This window comes from Perna viridis, chromosome 5 (genome assembly GCF_037379345.1).
Source record: "Perna viridis isolate PV_CMFRI_1.1 ecotype Kerala chromosome 5, ASM3737934v1, whole genome shotgun sequence".
NCBI lineage: Eukaryota > Metazoa > Mollusca > Bivalvia > Mytilida > Mytilidae > Perna > Perna viridis.
The window spans coordinates 20,213,350-20,236,386 of NC_142449.1; the positions used below are offsets into that span (position 1 = coordinate 20,213,350).

The 23,037-nt window shown below is 33.4% G+C and overlaps 1 protein-coding gene across 2 annotated transcripts in view; it reads right to left on the bottom strand.

Annotated features, from left to right (window-relative positions):
• The window catches only part of LOC148616443 (cell adhesion molecule Dscam1-like), an 82,588-nt gene that overhangs the window by 14,610 nt on the left and 44,941 nt on the right, over positions 1–23,037 (bottom strand). Inside the window, exon 12 of one of the 2 annotated variants that reach the window (XM_088583461.1) lies at positions 6,552–6,625. In XM_088583461.1, the coding sequence (XP_088439587.1) occupies positions 6,552–6,625 (74 nt within the window). Of the gene's footprint in view, positions 1–6,551; positions 6,626–9,441; positions 9,514–23,037 lie in introns of those variants that run through there. The other variant, XM_088583463.1, reaches the window with a different exon arrangement.

The following is a 23,037-nucleotide window of genomic DNA, read 5'->3' on the forward strand; positions in this document are numbered from 1 at the left end:
GAATAAAAAAGAAACACCCTTCTTGGAGATATCTCACAGGGAGGGCTAAAATGGTTCATTTACCTTCTTATAATTATTATCTTATGTTATCTTGAGTTAAGCGTCATTTGTCAAACCCTGAAGGAAATTGGCAATCTTTATTACTATTAGAGCTGAAAAAAATTGGTAGTGACAGAGTCTTTAATTTTCAGAAAGGTAATCTTATTGAAGTGTCAAATCGTGTTAAAAATCCTTTTTGGAAAGACATACTGTACAGTTTGTCTTTGGCAATCTTACATAAAAGAATTATGTCATTAGACATCTTAAACTTTGTACCAGTGAATGACTTTTTAAATTACGTTAATTGGAAAAAACTATGGCAAACAGTTTTTGGAAGATATTGTAGACTGTCATAATAAGACATTTCTCATATTTCGGCAAATTAAACGGAAAACAAATACAAATAACTTCTTATTGTACTATTAACTTTTATCAGATATTCCTTAATTTATCAACGACTATGTTAAGGAACATTGTCAAGAGATAAATTTAAATGTTTTTGTACCATTTGATCCACTCATTGAAAAGATGTCAGTAAATGTAAAGCTGAAATTTATATATAAGGATCTTGTGAATCAGGTATTTGTCAAACCTCTAGAGAAATTGTTGAAAAGGGAAAATATTTTTAAAACTGAACTCAATGATTTGTCAATATATTTTGTAATTATGAAAACAATGTTGTAAAGATACTTATCTAAAAAAAAAAAAACTTTCAGTATAAGTTATTTCTTCGGATATTGCTAACAAATTCTTTTCGATACAAGATCAAACTTAAAGCCACACATTTATGTTCTTTCTGTGGCATGGAAGAAAGACTAGAGAACATCTTTTTTATGATTGCCACATCACGTATAACATTTGGCTGTCTTTCAATAAAAAAAAATAAGAAATTATTATGCTGATTTTACCTTCAGCAAAAAACAGATTCTATTAGGATTTACTGAGAAAAATATGTTTATTAATCTCATTTTTATAATAGCCAAAATTTGTTTACATCAATGAAAATTAAAAGGCACTTTTCCAACATTGATCAGATTGAAATCAAGGATTAAACAGTAACGATCATATGAACTATTTATTGAAAGTAAACAGAATACTACCAGAACTTATGATAAGTTTTGGGCCCTGAATTTGGGTTCTGAATTTTGTTGTATTCTTTTTGTTTTCATTTCTATTTATTCATAAATTCAATAAATATATGTCAAGTACATTTTTTGGAAGTACATGCATCAAAAGGGCATGACAGTGTGTGTGCGCGCGTGTGTGTGTGTGCGTGTTATTTTCTTCTCTTTTCTCTTCGATCATTAGTATTATTATTTTATTATTATTTGCATTATATCATTAATTTAACTCTAATACATAATGTATTGAGTAGTCTTATATTATAAGTGTATGTGATATGTCACCTCTCAAAACCCGTCAGGTGGTGGTAGGAGGATTTATATGCAAAAATCTATTTTTAGTAACGACGGTGATTCAAATTTACCCCTCAAACTTTGTTTGCTTAATCTATTCACATAATTAGACCTCAAAAAATTGATATACATGTATATAGATATTTATTTTTTGGGGGGATTTGAAAACATGTTGTTACAATTTTACTAAAACTAAAACGAATGAAGATAGGTAAATCCTTAAAATAACACAATTTTAAAAGCAATATACTGTCATAAAAAACTATAAAAATCAGACTGACGAATTACCATATCCATTCTATTTCCCCCTTTTGACACTTTATTTTCAAAGGAGGCAAACCTCCAAATATTAACAGCCTTTCCCAATTTCACCAGGAATAATTTGTTAAAATTTCAAAAATCATTAGATAATTTTTATTCAAGTTATCGTAAATGAACGGAACAGAAGACAATTACATATATCATTATATATTTTGGTGGTCGTATAAAAAGTTTGTCTGATGATTACATACATCATCTAATTTGTTTTAGGCTTCAGAGGTCCCACTCATTGCCTTTTTTAAATAAAAAGTTGTGCTCCTCTCATCGCTCATTTGTTCCTCTATTGTTACGAATCACAGTTCATTACTAAGCTCTTAAAAGATCCTTCAAAACAGGATATGTTGCGTGAATTTAATAATGCTTTTAGATATCTTGATGATATTTTTGGACTTAAATAATCCTTAATTCGACAACTTCGTTTAAGATGTCTACCCAAAAAGAATTTAAGGAAACCAAGTCTAGTATAAACAGTACTCGTACACTTTTTCTTGATTTAGAACACAAGAAAATGGCAGCCTTCTTACAAAAAATTCTGACAATAGAGACGATACTGATTTTCCTTTTGTTAATTTTCTATTCCTAGATGGTGATACTTCCGAAGCACCCTCTTCCTACGGTAATTACATTTCACAACTGGCCCAATTTGCTCGTGTTTGTAATAAAGTGTCAGATTTTAATGAAGGCAATACATCCTAAACGGGAAAACTTTTGCATCAGGGGGATCAATTTCACAAACTTCTATTTTTCATCCAATTTGTATGGAAATATAGTCTATAAAGAACATTCTTTTAAACAAAATCCTATAGATTTATCAACTGCCCGTAATAGATTTATTCATAAAGGACACGATTTCAAAAGCATTATTCCTTTTTTAATCTCGTTTTGAGAAATACATATATTCAGCATGGAAAGAGGTGGTCATCCTATAGTGATCACTCTGTCTGTTCGTCTGTTACAAACTTGTCTCCGTGCGGTAACTTTTTTTGTCTTTTGATATTTTACATTTAGGTAAGATCAAACAAAAGATGATTTATCTGTATACTCAAGGTCAAATTCCAGGTTTTTCTTGTGGTCAAAAACTCGTGTTCGGGCTGTATCTTTTTTCATATATATATGGGTTTACTGCCATGGCAGGGTCCAAAGAAATGATTTCTAGTTACTTTTGTTGTCGGGGCCTTCAAGAGCTTACTTAAAGGTGTGTTTACACTTATTAAAGATTTTTTGGTGATCTCTGTATTTTCTATTTTCATAAATGTTATATGATGGGTGTATTTGTGGCTTTTCAACCCATCTGTTCCCTTTCCTATTATCATAGTGATTATTTCATCAATTGATAGGTTTTTTCCTATAATACATGTAGTTATTGTCAGATATTGGCTGAACATAACAAAAAACTTAATATTTCACCTTTCAAGGAAAGTTGCCCAACATCAAATGATTTTTTCCTTATCTAAAGGAGTTTTAATTATATTGGCTTAAAATAGCAAAAACGACAATGTTCGCCTTTCAAGGGCAATTACTTTAAGAAGTCCTCGCTTTAAAACATCGACCCAATAGATATTTATGAAGAGCTCTAAAAGCTTAAGAAGGAAAGTGACATTTATTTTCCAACATCTCTCATATTATTGAGATATATGTAGAAATTGGTCCCATAAGAAATACCCTAAGGATGCTAGTGACCTAGTGTTATAATTTTAAGGTTTCAGAAATTTTTTACATGAAAGTTAACTAACGAAGGCAGACGACAACGGACGTCAAGTGATGGCAATTTTTCACATGGCCTAACGCCAGGTGAGCTAACAAAGTCGTAAAACGAATGTATTGTTTCTATATTAACAAATAAGAACGTCTGAAATATTCATTACTTTATAAGAAAAATACTGTATTATATAAATGTGAATATCATCCCTTGTAGGGTATAGTGTTGCACTTGCAAGCTTGGGCAATATAATATCTGCATGGAACAATATTCAGCAATGTAAATATTTACCGATGAGATAAAAATAGGCCTGGTGGGGGTGTTTTTTCTCTATATAAAAGAAAAGTGGACTGTGTCAAATGTAACATAACACAATAATTTGGAGGTATAATCGCTTGATATCAACCAACTTAATTCACCAACTATTCCGCTTGTAGTTGTCTACAGACAACCTGACTCAACTATTCGATGGTATGATAAATTTGAAAGTTTTGCCGAAGAACTTGTAGCCAAAATAGAAAAATACTATCATAATGGGGGACTTCAACAATGATCAATTGAAAGACAGTAAAATGAAAAGCATAATGAACCCATATAACTGCAAGCAACAAAAGAACAACGTTCCAATGTATCCCGCGAAAACTTAAATTTCACTGAAATTTTCTAAGTCCAAAGCCATAACCTCCAAAAAGAAAAATCCATCAACCGTAAAGTCGAACTTAACCTGCAACTTCTCGTAGTAAAACTACATACAAAAAATAAAGTCAATCGGTAAAGCATTACAAAAAAATGCGGAAAACTGTAAATTCAATTAAATTTTCTAAGTCCAAGGGCCGTAACCTTCCGTAAAAATCATTCAACCGGGACAAAATTTGAGCCTAATCTGTAACTTTTCATAGTAAGACCGCTTTTTGTAATGCTTTTACCAACTGATTTTATATTTTGTATGTAGTCTAACTTTGAGAGGTTACAGATTAAGTTAGACTTTGATTACGGTTGAGAACTGAGTAAATGATGACATCCTATCAGCTATGCATCAACGGGACTTCTTACATGCTATAGAATTAAAATTGTACTCAGATATTGATTAGGCATTGTATAAGAGAGTATGTAACATTATTGTATCCAAAGTGAGGGAAACAAAAAGGACATTTGTGGAAGTGAATGGTAAAATAGTTTCACAAAGTGATGAAATTGCAAATGTTTTAATGAGTTGTTTTGTATCATTGGTCATAATCTTAGGAAAAACTTTGATAATTCCCCGCCTGATGTAAAGCAACTTATGGACCCAAACTCATTTGTTATTCGAAATATGAGCAATGTGTTGGGTGAAGGGTGTTTCATCAGAGCCAAGAGGTATTACTTTAGGTGTTCCTCAAGAATCTATCCTTTGTTTCTTGTTTTTTTTTATAATATTTGTCAATGACTACGCATGATTGTTTAGTTAATTCACATGCAACTATTTATGCTGATGATACATCACAAGATGTTGCTAGTGAATGTGCAAATGTAATTGAGAGAAAATAAAAAGAAAATATTGTAACTCTTTTCAATGGATAAAGTCTAACAAACTTAAAATGAACCTTAAGAGGACTCGGTGCATGCTTTTTTGGCACAAAGCAGAAACTATCTAAATGTAGAAGGATACGTATTAACATAGATGATATTGTAATAGAAACTGTTGAAAATTCTGTTAATATTGATTGTAATTTATCTTGGTCTTACCATACTGATATTTTAACTGATACAATTTCAAAGAAAAAGTGTCTTTGAAGTTTTTTGTCTACTGAAGCTATACTTAAGGTATACAACTCTATGATTGTCCCACATTTTAATTATTGTTGTACTGTATTGTCCAATTCAAAACGTGTAAGCAATGTAAATAAATTATTTGAATTACAAAAAGGGCCAAACATATCATTTTATATGTGCATAATGTTACGAAACCATCACATATATTATTTGACAAATTGAAATGAATACCAATGCCTGATTATTTTATACATAGAAAATCAATACTAGTGTTAAGTCTTTGAATCAATTAACACCTTAGTACTTATATGCTTTTAAATTGTTCATCAAATAAGATCTTGAAATACTACACAGGCAAATGTGCCACACATGACAATCATAAGGTTTACATCATATGATTATCATATAAATCGAGCACCATATGATAATCATATGTTTCGGTTAACATATCATAATCGCATGAATATCATATGATAATCATATGTTTTTTACAAACATATGATTGTCATATGTTTTTAAGCCAAAATTACCATATGAGAATCACATTATAATCATATGACTATCATATGATAATCATATGACTATCATATGTTCAATATCATGATTGTCATATGATTACCATATGATTATCATATGAATCGAGCACCATATGAATATCATATGTGGCACATTTGGCTGTGAAGAGAGAGTGAACTTGATATATTACTTGTGCCAAGAGCCCAAACAGAATATTTTAAACGATCACTCATTGTATCAAGTAGTTTATTATGGAACAATATGCAAACAAATATTAGAAATTGTACATCAATCGAGAGTTTCAAAAAAGAATATCTAGAAAATTATTCTTCAAATGTTACTGCTAATATGTAATACATTATTATGTGTAGTAATTGTTTTTTTTTATGTCATTTACTGTGTTACATTTAATTTTGTTAAATTTTTAATTTAAGTTTTAATTTGTTTTTTTATTCTATATGTTGTATACTATGTACATAGATGTATATACAGGACCATACTGTAACCTAGTCCAAGGACTAAATAAAAGCTATTTTGTTTAAATAAAGGAGATTATTATTATTTCATAATTATTACTATGTAAAAATAATAACTCTATTATACCAAGGGAAGTTATAAGAGTAAGAAGTAGGAAGTATTATGATTTGAAGATTACATTGGTACAAAAATGGAGGGATTTACTTCGTATATTCTATATTAAAGGACCTGCCAGGTTTCTAAATAGGCGATCTATAAAGTTTTCATCTATATATTGTAGTCCAAAACAAAGTTATTCTTGACAAAGATTAAAATGATTTGTTATTACTTACATATCCACCAGGGGATTCAGTTTTTGCATATTCTAATTGATTGGCATACACATCTGCAGAGTTGTTGTTCACAGCTAAAACAAAACAAAACATGTATATATAAGTTGTAAGATATAGCCCAACAAGTAACGGAAACAGCAACCAATAAAGCGACATTCTACGTTTGAAATGAGTCAGTCCAAAAGCAGCTAACACTTTCTTGATGAATTTTCCTTTATCACTCTACAAAAGAAAATCAGTGGCCCATAAAACAGCAAGTTGATATCAGACAGCAACCATACAACCTCCTCAAATTGTACGACATCCCGATGCAAATGGAACTACTAAGACCTGCTTTTAAATATATGGCATAGCAATATGTTTCATCTATGATATATACAGAATATTACATGTCAAAATCAGTATTACATGCGGTATCAACCCTAGGCCACAGGTGACATATGTCTAGGATATGTCTAGGGGTATGATATAGGGTATGCAATGTAGGTCTAGAGGTGTGATCTAGGGTATGCAAAATAGGGTAAATGACATACGCTGAAACAAACACTTATAATGCATATACAAAAAGGTATATTTTTATCTAAATAATGGTCTGAAAAGAGATATACTTTAATAAAACTTGTAGTAAATAACCACAAAGATGCTGAGAAAAGTGCGTAGAAAATATCGTCATTGAACAGGTTGAAAATATCCATTATGCTGGTACAGATTTTGTCTTTCAAGGGCAATAAATTCAACAAGGAGTTCTCCAACAAGTTTGACTCAAGAAAACTTTGGTAGGACTTATCATGAGGATCATTTCAGCAATTGAAAGTTTCTTTCTATCTATTATTGTTTCCAAAACATTGGCTGAAAACTGTAAAAAAGCCATTTTTCATCTTTCAAGGGCATTACTCTTCCAAGGAAACGCCTAATAGCTTTGATCTCTGAAGACTTTTGAAGGTCTTATAATAAGGATCATTTCAGCAATTGAAAGACTTCGACTAAATATATCAGATTTGGAGATACATGCAAAGTAAAAACTAAAGTCTGACCCCGATGGGCTATTTTTTGGTAACAGCGACCATGTTTTTCGACGGATCAAAAATCTCCACATCAGTCAGTTTGGTTCCAATTGGTCAAGTTGTGTCAGAGGGGAAGGTTTTGGAAAGAAATAACATTAAAATACCAAAAAACGTCAAAAAAGGTAATAACTCAAAACATGGCTTAACAGATTAAAATGAAAATTTGACAACAGGTAGATCTCAACATGTTGAACATGTTTACTATTATGTCAGAATTTGGCTAGCCCAAACAGTTTTGGAGGTATATGTGAAAAACTACTGTCTGACCCATATGTTCTATTATTAGTAAAAGTGGCCATGTTTTTGACGGATCAAAAATCCTCATATCAGTTCTATGTGGGATACCCCAAGAAACATTCATACCAAGTTTATTTTCAATTGGTCAAATGATGTCAAGTGAGAAGAGTTTTGAAAAATTGTTGACGACGACGGACGCCAAGTGATGGCAATAGCTCACAAAGCATTCGGCCAGGTGAGTTAAAAAGGCATTGGCATTTGGCAGTTTTGCTGTACTAAACAGTTTTGGATAATATGCGAAAAAGTCTTACCATTATGTCGGCTACGTTTTTTGACGGATAAAAAATCCCAGAATAATTTCTATACAGTATATGCAGGAACTTTCATACCAAGTTTGGTTCTATTAGTGTCAGAGGAGAAAAGTTATTGCATTTCTAGAGAAAGAATGTATTAAAATTTCAAGCTGCTGTGATAAAAAAAAACTGTTAGGGACACACTGAAAACGGATAACGTAGACTGAGATAAACCTGAGAATGCCCAACTCATCAACAAAAATATGAATTTGAAGTACCCTCATACCTCCCATTTAAAATTCTTCTTTGTCGTAAAGAACAATTCAGCATTTTTGTATCTAGTTATACCTCGGTGAGGCAGAATTCATTTTTTTTTTTTTTCATTTTTTTTTTATTCTTCAAACATACATTCTTGAAAACTCTATAATCAATAAAGGCATTAAAATGCAGCCAAAAGTCCCAGAATATAAACACCTTAAAAATCAGACAATGACAACCAGATGTAAATACCTCAACGGAGTACTCGATGTTCATGTAAGCTAGTTCTAAATCAAAAAGCAACTGATAAGAACACCTAGTTAACTCAAACAAAAGTATCACTGAAAATAGGTCATAAAATATCTAAGAAAAAATAAGATATTCCTGAAAATTTGGTACCGCACTTCTCCAGTAGTGTCAATTGCAAGTTTTCAGCTCTTTAATTTTGGTTACTAAACTTCGTCTTGCTTAGCTCTGAAATATATGTATCATGAAGGTAGCCGAACTTTACGATTTCTTTCTTGAATAAAATTTCATTTTCAATTATTTCCTCAAGATTAAAAAAAGAAGTTTATTCAACGGCCCATAATTCAATTTGATGCTGTCGTCTTCTCTCCTCATATGGACTCCTCCATCGTTCAGGATTGCTAATGTTTTTACTTCGAAATATATTATGGTACGGTGCTTCACAGTCAAACATGTCTAAGCCCGTTATTTGCGTCAACAAAGTTTCGTCCAACTACTGTTCAGCTGCCATGAAAACATTAGTTTCACCACTAGAATCGAACCTGTATAGCCTATCCTTGAACTAAGAACCATTTCATCTGACAGACTTCTGCTTTTGTTTCACAGAAAATACACTCCGGGGAAAACGATACACAATCTTGCTCCTTGAAACGCTTCCTTCGCTTGTTCACGGAGCCACTCAAAGATGATAAGGCGTCTATTTTCTAAGCCCCCAGTCCATCAGTTTTTGTTACGAAATCAGAGGTAATCACAGTCACTAGAATATGATTCAGGAAAGCACTAGCAAGCAGCATAAAATCTATGGCCAGAGTCAGCTGGGTCGACAAGACGTTCATTCTCTCCATCATTTAATTTCATAAAAGCCTAATATGAACAAGAAACGATATAGAACTGACAAAAATGAATAATACAAACAGGATTCCTTTCCATTTGTTCTTTATTTTGTTTTGAGTCATCAAGTTTTCTCTATCTTGGTCTATTAAACTTAATCACAAGAGCAAACTATAAACAAAAGGGAGTATTATTAAACAAATGACAACACGCAAAAATGATTCAAATTTAAATGAGCATATATATATATATATATATCTCGCAAATTTGACAGTTCTAAGTAATCACAATATTTTAGTCACTAGTACCTTCATGCCTTGTAGCAAGTGAACAATATGACTATATTGTTAACGGTAACGTTTATGTGACGTTACAATAGTTATATAAAAGGGAATGAATTACTGTCCATTCAACGATGGTTTAAACTTTTCGATAAAACGTTTTTCTTTTAATTTTCGTAGACCCTCATCGGAGGATTTCATTTTATAAAAGGGAAATATTAAAACAAAAAAAAAAACGCCGCGCAAGTGTCTATGTGCGCACTAAGAGGTATATATTGGTAGGCGGGTTATCTAATTTGTTGTCTATGCACACGCATCCTGTCAAATAGATGCTCACCTGTTTGGCCAATGTATATTTTGCTGTAATTTCCACATTGTATGCAGTAGATCAGGTTTTCTGTTTTGCAAGTCATGTTAGCCTTGGTGAAAATTGTATTTCCATTCGGAGTTGAAATTGAATGACCTAGTTGGATGTATTCACATGTCTTCCAACGTTTATCATTACATTTTGACACTGCAAATTGTTCTTTGTCACCATCAGGATCGAATCTAGCTTTTGTTAATAGTCTTCTTAATTTTTTCGGCTGTCTTTTACATTGAATTAAAGAATTTTCATTGATATGTCTTTTCAATGAGGCACTTCTCGCTATTATCGGCAGATTCGATGTAGCTATATGGAAAATATTTGTATTGCACGGGTTGTGATTTATGACCAATGGAATTACAGAATGATCAGATTCTTCCCGGCTATTAGTTGTACGAAGAATTTGTACTGGTATTTCTTTCGCTTGTTGAATACCGTGAGTTACTAATGATTCGGGATATTTCTGATTTCTTAAAAATATTGTTAACTCTTCTAACCGCTGATCCATGTTTCGGAATCTGTAACTACTACACAGATCTTGCGTGCTAAACAATACGGGATATTTCTTTTGGTATGTGTTGGATGACAGGATCTAACATCAAGGTATTGGTGGATGTCCGTACTTTTATAGAAAATGTCAGTAGTAATTGTTCCATTATTGTTGATCACTAAAATATCCAAAAACGACAAATTTGTACGGCTGATTTCACTGGTAAATTTAATCGAACTATGGAGGTGATATTAGAAAGCAATTCATTTTGCTTTGATAAAAAAAATTATAAACAAATATCGTGGAACATTTCTATGTATGATTTTAGTTACTTTATGTTCTTTGTTGTGTATGTCTGTTTTCCATGTCTGGTCTTTGTCCCTGAATTATATTCTTTTGAGTACCGCTATAACCTTGGTTCCCTTGATTACTCTTTCAGAATATCCGTGAATTTATTCAACATGTCTTCTGAATAGTTCCAAATAATAAAACAATCATCAAGAAAGCGTTTCCATGAATTTTCAATATAATTTGCGAACCTTTGACTGAATTCGTTTTCAACTTTCTGATATAGTTTTTGCTCAAGGTATCCCATCACAAGTGTTGCATACGTGGGTGCAAACGTGGTTCCCATAGCATTTCCACGAATTTGTTTATAATTTTGTACATCAAAGAAAAAATGAATAGTTTTTCTAATATTAATTTTCCTGCATCCAATATAAAATCAACAGAAAAACGATCTGGGATAACATTTCTATGTTTTTGAACCCAGTATTGGACGGCTGTAATTCCGAGATCGTGTGGAATGTTTGTGTATAAGCTGGTCACATCAAAACTAACACGTATTGACTTTGGATCAATATTACTTGGTAGATGATTTAGAAAATCGATATCGTCTGGGATATAGCTAGGAACAAAATGACAAAGTTGGTTAAGGATTATATCGATAATTTTACTGAGACGATGCGTAGGACCCATGGGTTCAGCTATTATCGGTCGTAGATTTAAGTCGGACGGCGATCTTACCTTGACATATTGATTATTCTGTTCCTTAACGGCCTTTCGATTTATGAACTTTCGGTAAACCATAAAAATTACTTGTGCTGTACTCGAAGTTTGTTAGGCAGTCTATTTCCTTGTTAGTTAGGCATTCGTTATGGGTACCCACTAAATTGTTAATATGACCCATTATTCGTTTATCTATATTCCTAGGAATTTCCGAGTAGAAGGACATGTCATTTAAAAGTTTATATGCAAGATTTCTGTAATATTCAATATCTATAATTATTACTGCACCCCCTTTATCGGCTTCTTTAATACTTATAGATTCATCTGCTTGTAGTCCTTCAAAGCAGCTAATTCTAATCGAGATAAATTTTGTTTTATACCTTCATTGTCTTGCAACGGGAATCGAGATAATGTATTGATATGTTGCTCCAGGTGAGTGTTGCGGTTTTTCTTTGGAGTAAAATTAGACTTGTTTCGAATCAGCGAATCATCATCTTCTGTATCTCTATCCGCAAAGTATTCAGTTAATCTCAATTTTCGACAAAATTTACAAATATAGTTTTTCAATTCCTCGGTATTTGTCGACGGGGTGGGTGTAAATTTTAGACCTCTAAAAAGTTATTTAATTTCATCATAGTCGAGGTGCCTTTTTGACAAATTAATAGTTTTAGGATCTATTCGGGAATCTCTTTCGGTTTTGTTTCTTGTGTGTATTTCTCCCTGTCCCGACACTAAAAAATGAATTCTTCCCTGGTTTCTTGGTGTAGAGTTTTGGTATTGAGATCGAGTTTGTTGTGTTTTGTTATTTCTTAGGTTCTTATTCTGGTTAAATCTGGGACTTACTTGTTTTGTTTGCTTACCGCTTCTTAAAATTTCGGAAAACAGTGGTTTGTCCTTTTGACGATTTTGAGATCTAGAACGAGAACCTTGTCTATAGTTAGTATTTACTCGTCGTCTTCCTTGTGGAGTTGATCGTGATGATCTCAATGTTTGTTGTTCATTTCTCTGATTATAGTTTGGGAATCGTCCTGCGCGGCGACCGTTTCTGTTTCCTCTATTATTTTGTCTAGAGGTGTTCCTGGATCCTCGGTTTTGCCTATTAGTATTGGTACCTTTTTTTTAACCTTTCGTTTCATTTTTTGTTTGTCATTCGGAGATTCTTGACCATATGATTTCACATAGTTTTCAAGAAATAAGGCTTTATCTTTCCATAATTTCTCGGACTTTTCCTCTTCTCCAGAAATATCCTTTGTCCATATTTTTTTCATTTTATCGGCGATAGCGCCAGTAGAAACTTTAGATATTCCATTCATCATTTCACAATCCGTTTCCTCGTATTTTGTTTTATAGCGAGTATGTTTATTTTGGATGATTGGGATATCGGTTCGGAATTTTGTAAAAAACGAGATTCCATCGGAGTTTAGTTTCTTCTGATGGTTCGCCTTTAATTTCTTTAATCAAATATTTTTTGTGGTAGAATCGGCGATTCTAAACCGATCCAATTATTATAAGTTTCAACATATCGTTGGCATTTCATGGCATTCCAGAAGTATTGCTTTCTTATGTTTAGCAATTTTTCCAAGATTTCCATATTTGTTTGCGTTTTCTATATGCCTCCTTTTCCAAGTTGACTTCATTAAGTTGTAACATCCAGTTCGGCTGGGCATATTTATATATAAAGGTCTGAAAAATTCCCAACAATGTTAGAACTGTCAAATTTGCGATGCAAATTTTTGGTCGTTCCCTCCGCGGGACTCGAACTCGTACCGCTGTGACATCTATGTTTATAAATAAAACATTTACCAACTGATACCAACTGAAAAGGTATTTTTGGGTACTGAATATCCAGGAAGATATACGAAAGGTGGTTATTACTGAATTTAGTGTGAAATTTTGTAGGGTAGATTTACAATTTTAATTTGCTTACATTGTTATACACTTGAAATAATTTATTACAACTTGTCATAAAAAGTATTTGATCAATTGAAAGTTTTTTTTATATATATATTATACTTTTAAAGATAATGGCCGAACACTGCAAAAATTGTTAGTTTTGCATTTCGAGGGAAATAACTCTAACAAAGACGCGTCTGACAATTTTGACCCCTTTTAGACTTCTGTACGACTTATCATAACGACTATTATTTCATATAAGCTTTGTTTCTATTTATATATTTATTATAGTTTTCAAGATATTGGCTGTCATTTTTCGTCTTTCAAAGGCAATAACTCTTTTAAGAAGGAAGGTCGCATTCATTTTCAAATATTTCTTCTAGTTTTTTGAGATATACGTAAAAGTTGGTGACGACCATTGTGGTGTAAAAATAACAACGACAGCAATGTTTTAGGCTTGATCTACATAACTGAAACATTTTGAAAGTATATACCTTAAGAAATTTGATGACCAAGTGTGGTAATATTAATCCATTAATCGGTTTCAAAGAAAAAGATTTCTGCAAAAATTGCTGCTGACCACTATGATCTATTTTTAGTAATGGTGGATATGTTTTCGTCATATAAAAAATCTCTACATCAGGTTTAGGGAAAATACGCTAAGGAACATTCATACCAAGTTAAGTTCTAATTGGTTCAATAGTGTCAGAGAAGAAGAGTTTTGAAAAATTGTTAACAACGACTATGGACAACAAAGCCAATGCCTAAATCACATATTCACGGATCACAGCTTGTTCCACTATGAATAAAATTCACAGAATGGTCCTGGAAAAGTCACTTTCCATAATATGATACGGATCCATTATGGATGCACAACAGTTTATCAACGGATTTTCATGTAAACTCTTTGAGATGTTTAGGTTTCCTGCATGCACGATACCCAAACGCACACTAAACTCTGACAAAACGAACGATAAATGAACGCTCCTATCGTTTAAATGCACGACAAACGAACGCTCCCAGCATGCGTTTAAATGTACGATAAACGAACGCTCGTATCGTGCGTTTAAACCCACGATAGTCGAACGGTGAAAAAAATAATATTAAGAAATAATGAAGGAAGAAAAAATAGAAAATAAAATCATCAAAATTATATGAATTAATAAAAGCAAAAAAATATAAAAATGACAGTTGATTCATGGAAATAATCCAAGTACAAAAATAAACGAAATCTTGTATCATGCATTTAAACGAACACTGCCATGGTGCGTTTAAACAAACGCTCCCATCGTGCGTTTAAATGAACGCTTCTATCGAGTGTTTAAAGGAAAGCTCACACCGTGCGTTTAAACGAACGCTTCTATCGTGCGCTTAAATGAACGCAAAACAATGCATAAGCGCACGATAAACGATGCACGAACACTAAAATCGGAAACGTGATCGTTTCAAGGAGTGTATCACGCATGGATTGTTTAAGAAATTGTCTAAATTGCAACTTAATTGATACAGATTGTTGCGGTACGACATGGTTTAGTACAGGTTTGAATTGGTCTGATACGGATATAACTCTGTTTAATACGGAAAGATGTGTATCACAATTATGTACTGCGGATACACAGTGGTGTAGTAGGGTTTAATTAGGGTCTAGTACAGGTAAGTACGGTCTGATCGGGAAAAGTACGAAATCGCTACAGAGCAGTACGGACAAGCCAGAATATACGCATTGGCACAAGTTCACACCGTTTTGCCACATACTAAAACGAATCAGTACGTTCTAATACGGTTTGGTACGGATATACTGGGGTAGTTTGATCCATAGTAAAAGTCCAGCTGTTCTGGATGCTTTATCTTTGGATGAATAGTTGAACTCTGTAAATCATACATAGTGTCCCCAAGATGTTTGCCTTGTGTTACATTACAATATTCAGATATTTACTTAACATAATAATAGTTCGCAAAACTGAGGATATCATCACTCTTGTTAACACTATTTCGGAATACAAAAAAGGTAAGCTTTGAGCGAAAGGACACAAATCCGATTGGGGAACGATTCTTTGGAGGTTGTATCTCTAATCTGCATGGAAAAATATCCGAAAGTTAAAAATTACTATTAACAAAACCATATGCTGAAAAAGCCTTATTTTTTTTCATTAACATCTTCAAATATAGAAATTCATATTTATTGGAAAAACTGTGAGCAAAGATCACTTGGTGAAACCCCTCACTTCCCTCCCTGGAACAATATAGGATACCCCAAAAGTGATTTAAGCATTCAGATTGAAAAACAAATGACAGTGTTCACATTTTTCGTCAGGAGACCCCAAAAGTTATTCAGACGGAAAGACAAAATAGGAGGTGCACAATAACATCCTGTAATAAATGATATAAGAAAGTTTCATCCAATTCCATTCAGTGGTTTCAGAAGAGTTGTGGATTTGAACGGGGGATTAACGAACGGACGGACAGACACCATGATCACTATACATCTCCAGCTTTTTAAGCAGGGGTATAAAAATGGCTTGCTTTAACATTTCAAAATATTTTATATATAATTATAGAAGATAGCTGGAACAGATTTTGAATTAGCATTTCGGATTCTATATAGGAGAACCAAAACACATACAAAGCGTCATCTCGCCGACACCTCCAAGATCTTCAAGCACGCAGATGTTCAGAAATAAATAAGGTTCACAACTAAATTACTGAGCAAAGAACTTACGTCGGACTCAACAGTTTATATAGCTGTTATGGTAGAATGCTCAGGAACTGACTCTCAACGGCTAGGGATATTTTATCAAAGAACTTGAGATAAAGGACACTACATGTGAAGTCAGCCTCATATCTTGACCTACACTTAGAGTTCAATGGTAAGGGACAACTACTGACCAACAATACGACTTTTCATTCTGTACTGTCAATTTTCCTTTCATGTGTGACAACGCCCCTTCAGCACCTCCATATTAAGATTTCATATCACAACTCATGTTATCCCAGAGCTTGCTGTAACTACACTACTTTTTTGTACCGCACTAAATCAACAAACTTAATATATGGATTAGAATGCAACTTGTGTGGTTTGATATATGTCGGAGAAACGCAAGAATGATTAAATAAAAGAATGTGCGGTCATCGTTCGGGAATTAACACCTCCAAATTCCCGACAGTTTATCAACACTTTAATCAACAAGATCATTCAATCCTCTCCATAAAACTTCGTATTTTAGAAAAAAAATTACCATCCTACGAACAGTCCCGTTCCAATTGAAAACTATCGTAGGGAGAGGAGTACTGGATTCGCAGACTAGGTACTGCAATACCTTGCGGATGCAATGACAACATCAAAGGTATAGGAAACCTTTCAAGCCAATATAACAATAGCATAAATGTGAAGAATTTATTTGACAAAAATCCAAGACGGGAAAGGAGTCATGGCCATCCCCACTATACGTCACCTAAGTTACATGATGTCTCCATAGATGGTCTCCTTCCTTTCATACAAAAACCTCTTGGACTTCATCACAATAGAACCAAACTTTATTCTATACCTCTCACTCTACTACACTCCCTTTACAAAACAAGTCTTGACACTCCTGTTTCTGACCCCACCTTATCATTATACAGACTTGTTGCCATCAATTAGGATATTGAATTCAACACTCTTTAAACCAGTTTGTTTGAAAAGTCAAGATGAAGGAAAACGATCATTTCTCCCACCGTCAACAAAGAGTAATCGAGGGAACCAAGGTTATAGCGGCAATCAAAAGAATGTAATCCAGGGACAAAGACCAGACAAGGAAAACAGACATTCAAAACAAAGAACATAAAGTAACTAAAATCACACATACAAAGTAACAAAAGTAAATGAGCAACTCGGACTCCATTAAAAAACTGGGAGCGTGGACCAGGTGCATCGGTAGGGTAAGCGTCCTCTGCTTTTCTAGAAACACACGCCGAGTTGCTCATAAGAACTTGAGATAAAGGATACTACAGACACTGTGAAGTCAGCCTCGTATCTTGACCTACACTTAGAAATCGATGGTAAAGGAAAACTATTGACCAAACTTTACGACAAACGTGATGACTTTTCATTCAGAATTGTTAACTTTTCTGTCATCTGTGGCAACATCACTTCGGCTCCTGCGTATGAAGTGTTCATATCACAACTCATACGTTATGCCAGAGCTTGCCGAAACTACGCAGACTTTTTGTATCGCGCTAGAACGCCAACAAATAGGCTTCTGGAACAGGGTTATGTTGCTACAAGATTGAAGTCATCACTACAAAAGTTTAATGGTTGTCATCATGAACTCGTTATGATGTATCCATCAGCACCATGAAAATTGATTTATTCAACGGGTCATAGTTTTCCTTTCCTCGTTTGTCTACCCCGGACTTGACTTTTAATGAGCAACTCGGCGTGTGTTTCTAGAAAAGCAGAGGACGCTTACCCTACCGGTGCACCTGGTCCATGCTCCCAGTTTTTTAGTGGAGTCTGAGTTGCTCATTTACTTTTGTTACTTTGTATGTATGATTTTAGTTACTTTGTGTTTTGTTGTGTATGTCTGTTTTCCATGTCTGGTCATCATTGTGAACTCGTGAATCGTTGGGGTGTATCTTCTACACCATGAGCTCATGTTTGTTAAATGTGTCATAAAATTCCTTTCCTTAGTCGTCTGCCCCAAACTTGACTTTTTATGAGCAACTCGTCAGGTGTTTCTAGAAAAGCAGAGGATGCTTACCCTACTGGTGCACCTGGTCAATACCCCCAGTCATTAGTGGAGTCGGAGTTGCTCATTTGCTTTTGTTGCTTTGTACATGTTGATTTGGTTATTTTATTTTCTTTGTTATGTTTGTCTGTTTTTCATCTCAGGTTTTTGTCCCTAGATAACATTTTTTTCCACTAAAATCTTAGTTCCCTTCTTCACCCTTCCACATACATACAGTAACGATTCAGATGCAGACAATGACATTTGTCTTCTATTCTATCTTGGAAGGACACGCAAATCTATTTAAATTCATATTTAAATTAAGTTTCAATTTCGTTTGTTTTACATAAATGATTTTATTATACATGTTAAAATTCTGGAGCTAGATTATCTTGGAAGAGATTTGTTTCTGATACATCAAAACAGCAGCAGATTTTTAAATCGGGCCCAGCTAAGCCCAAACTATAATAATTTTTTTTTTCTGTGGGCTCAGACATATACTGACAAAATAGATATATCACCAGAGTAGCTACCAAAATGGTCTTGACTTGCTACAGACATTTCAAATGAAATGGTTGGTTAAATCTAGTGGGTTTTAAAGAACAACAAACCTCCATATTCCATACCCGTGGTGATTAAATAGCATTTGCATGCAATAGTGTCATAAAATAAGTCGTCATATCAGGACAAAAATATAATTTACAAAAAGCAATCACTCCTCATTGTTTTAAAAGAAACTGAGTATTTTTCAACCAAGGATTAATATCTGCAAAAGATTTTGGAAAGTGACCATTTGAGACACATTTTCCCACATCCCTGATTCAGGAGCTCATTGAATGTTTGAGGCAATAGAGTATTTATTAAACAAATCTTAAATTGTATTAAACCTACGAAGCAAGATTGGCATAAGGCGTGTCTAAAATATTGTCCTAGATGACATTAATTTTTATCATCCTTTAATGGAAAGTCACTCGTTTCAGATAGGTACCCCATAACCTCTTTGGCTAATATCTAATGTTTGCAGTACATGAGGCCAGGGGCATATTCACGTACGATTGGTTCTATTCCAATTGGAATAATTTTTCCGCTTTGCTGTTCCATGGTAATTTAATGAAAATGAAACCTTTATTGAAGAATTGACTGTTAAACATTGGGCCCGATAAACAAGTGGTTTGCAGTATAAACAAATATTCATCAAAAATAATATTTTAATTTCTCATTCAAGAAAATTACTTTGGTTATCAGATTATCAAGGTTGTTATTTAACAGCCCTTCATGTAGGAGGAAAAAATAATTTTATTGAAAATATGATATATTGTACGCACAAAGTTTCCATGTCTGCTTCATTTTTACAAAATTTCCCCTAGGACTTTTATTTATAAATAACCTTTTCCATCATTAACTCTAACTTGTTTGCCCCCTTGATACAATCTTTTGATATAAGCAGACATTAAAGCACACAAGTAGTCCTTTTTGGATAAGATGGACTTCTTTTGGTTAAAAAAACAACCCCGTCCAATCAGATGTCCCCCTAACTGACCCTACCAGGTTTGGGCTAATTTGTGGAGTACTACAGCCTGCTATTTTTTTATTCTTCTGCAAGTTCTTAATAATTCTGTACTTTGTATGACTTAAGTGTCAATGTTATTAAACTGTGGTCTTTAGTCTAAATGTGTATGTTATCTTTTCTTACATATTTTATTTGGCATACTGAACAGGTTTGGTGTATCCATCCTGGATGGTGAAAACAAGAACTCCTCAAGTTTTGGCAGGGAGGCAAAGAAGAAGTCGTGCATTTTTTTCTCTACTAAGGGTGGATCTTATTGAGGTGAGTTCACTGATGATTCATCTAGGATTAAAGCGAGTTTAAAAAAGGAATGTTAATTTCAGTTCTGTATTTTTGAACATTTACTTACCCACATCAGCTCATGTACATAAAACTGAGATAGATTGCTCAACTGTGTCTAAATGTATATTTCAGTTTCAAAACTGTCATATTGACAGCAAGCTGGTGTTCCCCTATTTAAAATTAGAACTGTGAAAGATCAACTGCAGGATTTTTTCGAGTGCTCTTTTGAAGACACATGTACAACATCACATTCCAAAGTACACAGAAAAGAAGTCTGAACCAAACAAATAATAAACTAATAATCATATCTTATTGTATCCATTTGGGAAATATGTAAGTTGCTTTATGGCCTTGTTCTTTATCTTTGATTATGTTAGGGTTAAAGCCTATGATAAGCCCTATCAAAGTAAAGGTTTGTTATAATTCATTGAAAAAATCCCTCTTTTCTAAAAGGTAAATGACTGCCCCTAAGAAACCAATGAAGAGCTTTATGGGGCCACATGATATGACCACAGCATGTTGAACTCTGTTCACTAAGGGCAGATGTTGACACAATATTACTATTTGACGCACCTAAACATAGTGACTTATCATCTATTATTAGCACAGCAAGATGTTTGGACATAATATAGCACATGTAAGTTAAAAGATGTTTTAGTTATGATTTTAGGGTGTTCACCAAATACCTTTGCATTAATCAAAAGACCAAGACACGTCTATTCTTGCGTCACTGTCATAAATTTGTAAGCACATAAGTGTCTTCAATATGTATGTTAACACTAAGCATTAAAACAAACTACTGTGTGGATTATAAATTTCCATATGCAATTTCCTAATAATAGAATCTAGTGTTAAAAAAAGGCTGGGTTCAGCATGCTAAAAATGTAGGAAAAAAATCATAAAATGTCTCTTTAATATATAGTGTAAATCTTCAAAATGTATATAATCACCATGAAATGTTTGAATAATGAGAAGACTTTGGTAGGACTTGAAAGTTTCTTTCTTTCTTTCTTTCTACCTATTACAGTTTTCAAGATTTTGGCTAAAAACAGTAAAAAAAAAACATCACTGTTCCCCTTTCAAGGGCAATAACTCTTACATGGAGTCGTCTGACAACTTTTATCCCGGAAGGCTTTTGTAGTCCAAATAATAAGGCTTATTTCAGATATTAATAGAATTTGGCTAAACAAGTAGTGTCAATGGAGAAGATTTTGGAAAGAAATAATATTAAAAATAACAATAAACGTTGAAAAAGGGAAATAGCTCCAACATGGCTTAATGGATCAAAATGTTAATTTGACTGCAGATAGATCTCATCATGCTAAACACTTTTACCCACGTCATAATTTAGGTAAACCTAACGATTTTGGAGATATATGCGAAAATATACTGTCTGACCCCTATGTTCTAGTTTTAGTAACGGCAGCCAAGTTTTTTTACTAAAATTCCCCAGATGAGTTTTATGCTAGATGCAGTACCTGAACCGATCCTTGTTTCAGAAGAGAAAATTTTTGAAAAAAACTGTTAACAAACGACGACGACAATGACTACAGACGCCAAGTGATGGCGTTGCTTTATGGGGCTTGGACCAATTTTGTCCCCTTGTAACTCCAAAGCCGAAAAAGAGAAGTCTAATGGAAAAAATAAAATGGAACATATTGAAATCAGAATAATCAAAATTGGATTAACATTAAAGTTCCCTCTGAATTCTTATGATAATACATATTACCCCTTTTTAGTACCTTATTTACAAAAGGGGTGGACAAAAAACCCTTCAATAAAATACTAGATACACCTCCTGAATTGTTAGGGCAATATGGACACAAAATTCAAGCTTCATATATAATTTTGATCGTAATTAAATTATGACACAGGATAATATTTTACCCTGAATATCTTAAATACTTGCAATAAGACCGTTTATAGACTTTCTTTGAGGACATGGCAATTTGTGGTACAATTTCAGAGACATCCATTCACTTTTAATCAAGTTATTGTACTAAAATTATGAAAATTCTTACATTTTTCCACATTTAAATCCCAACCGTTATAATCAATTACACATTTTCTTTTGTAGTACCACACCTTGTGGTATAATTATAAAGAGATCAATTAACTTATAGCCAGGTTACTGTACAGACGAAATACAAATACTCGTTTTAGGGCACTTTTTGACCCCTAAGCAGTTCAAGTGAGAACCTAAAGTTAATCCAAGCCTTCTATTTGTGGTATGGCACCTTTAGTTATAATTAAAGATCTACACACTTCTACCCAAGTAACTGTCTAGAAACCAAATGTAATTGTCTGAGTCAGCTAACAACAACAGCATGCACCTACTATGAACTAAAATAAGTGCAGGTCATAGCAGTATATAACAGTCCTTACCCTCCCACTATTATGAACTGTCTATAACTTAAACAGTCGAAGACAGGAAAAGATAGTCCTTACCTGTATTGTATATTCCTGTGATAGACTGTTATTGATCATTATAGACGTTGACAATATTTCCTCGACTATAATGAACTGTACCGAATTAAGGCTGTTCATGATAGTCGGCGACAATATTTCCTACGCCTATTATGCACTGTCTCTCACTTTAAGAGGTCGTGATAGGTAATTGCAATTTTAGGGTAGTCTATTATTAACTGTCCTGATTTTTAACAGATCATAATAGGTAATGCCAATTTGTGTTGATCTATTATAAAATGTATTGCCCCGTTACAGGTCAAGAAAGGCGATGACAATATTCTTTTGATCTGTTGTGCACTGTCGTAGCTTGTTACAAATCGGGACAGATTTTAACAATTTTATTAGACCTGTAATAGTCTGTAACAATTTGCATCAAAAATTCTTCGAAATTAATGGGTGTAACAAAATCCAGAACATATAATTATATTATATCATGGTCGTTTCAGTCTACTATACAAATCATTGACTACTAGTATATAAGTACAAATTTGGCCATT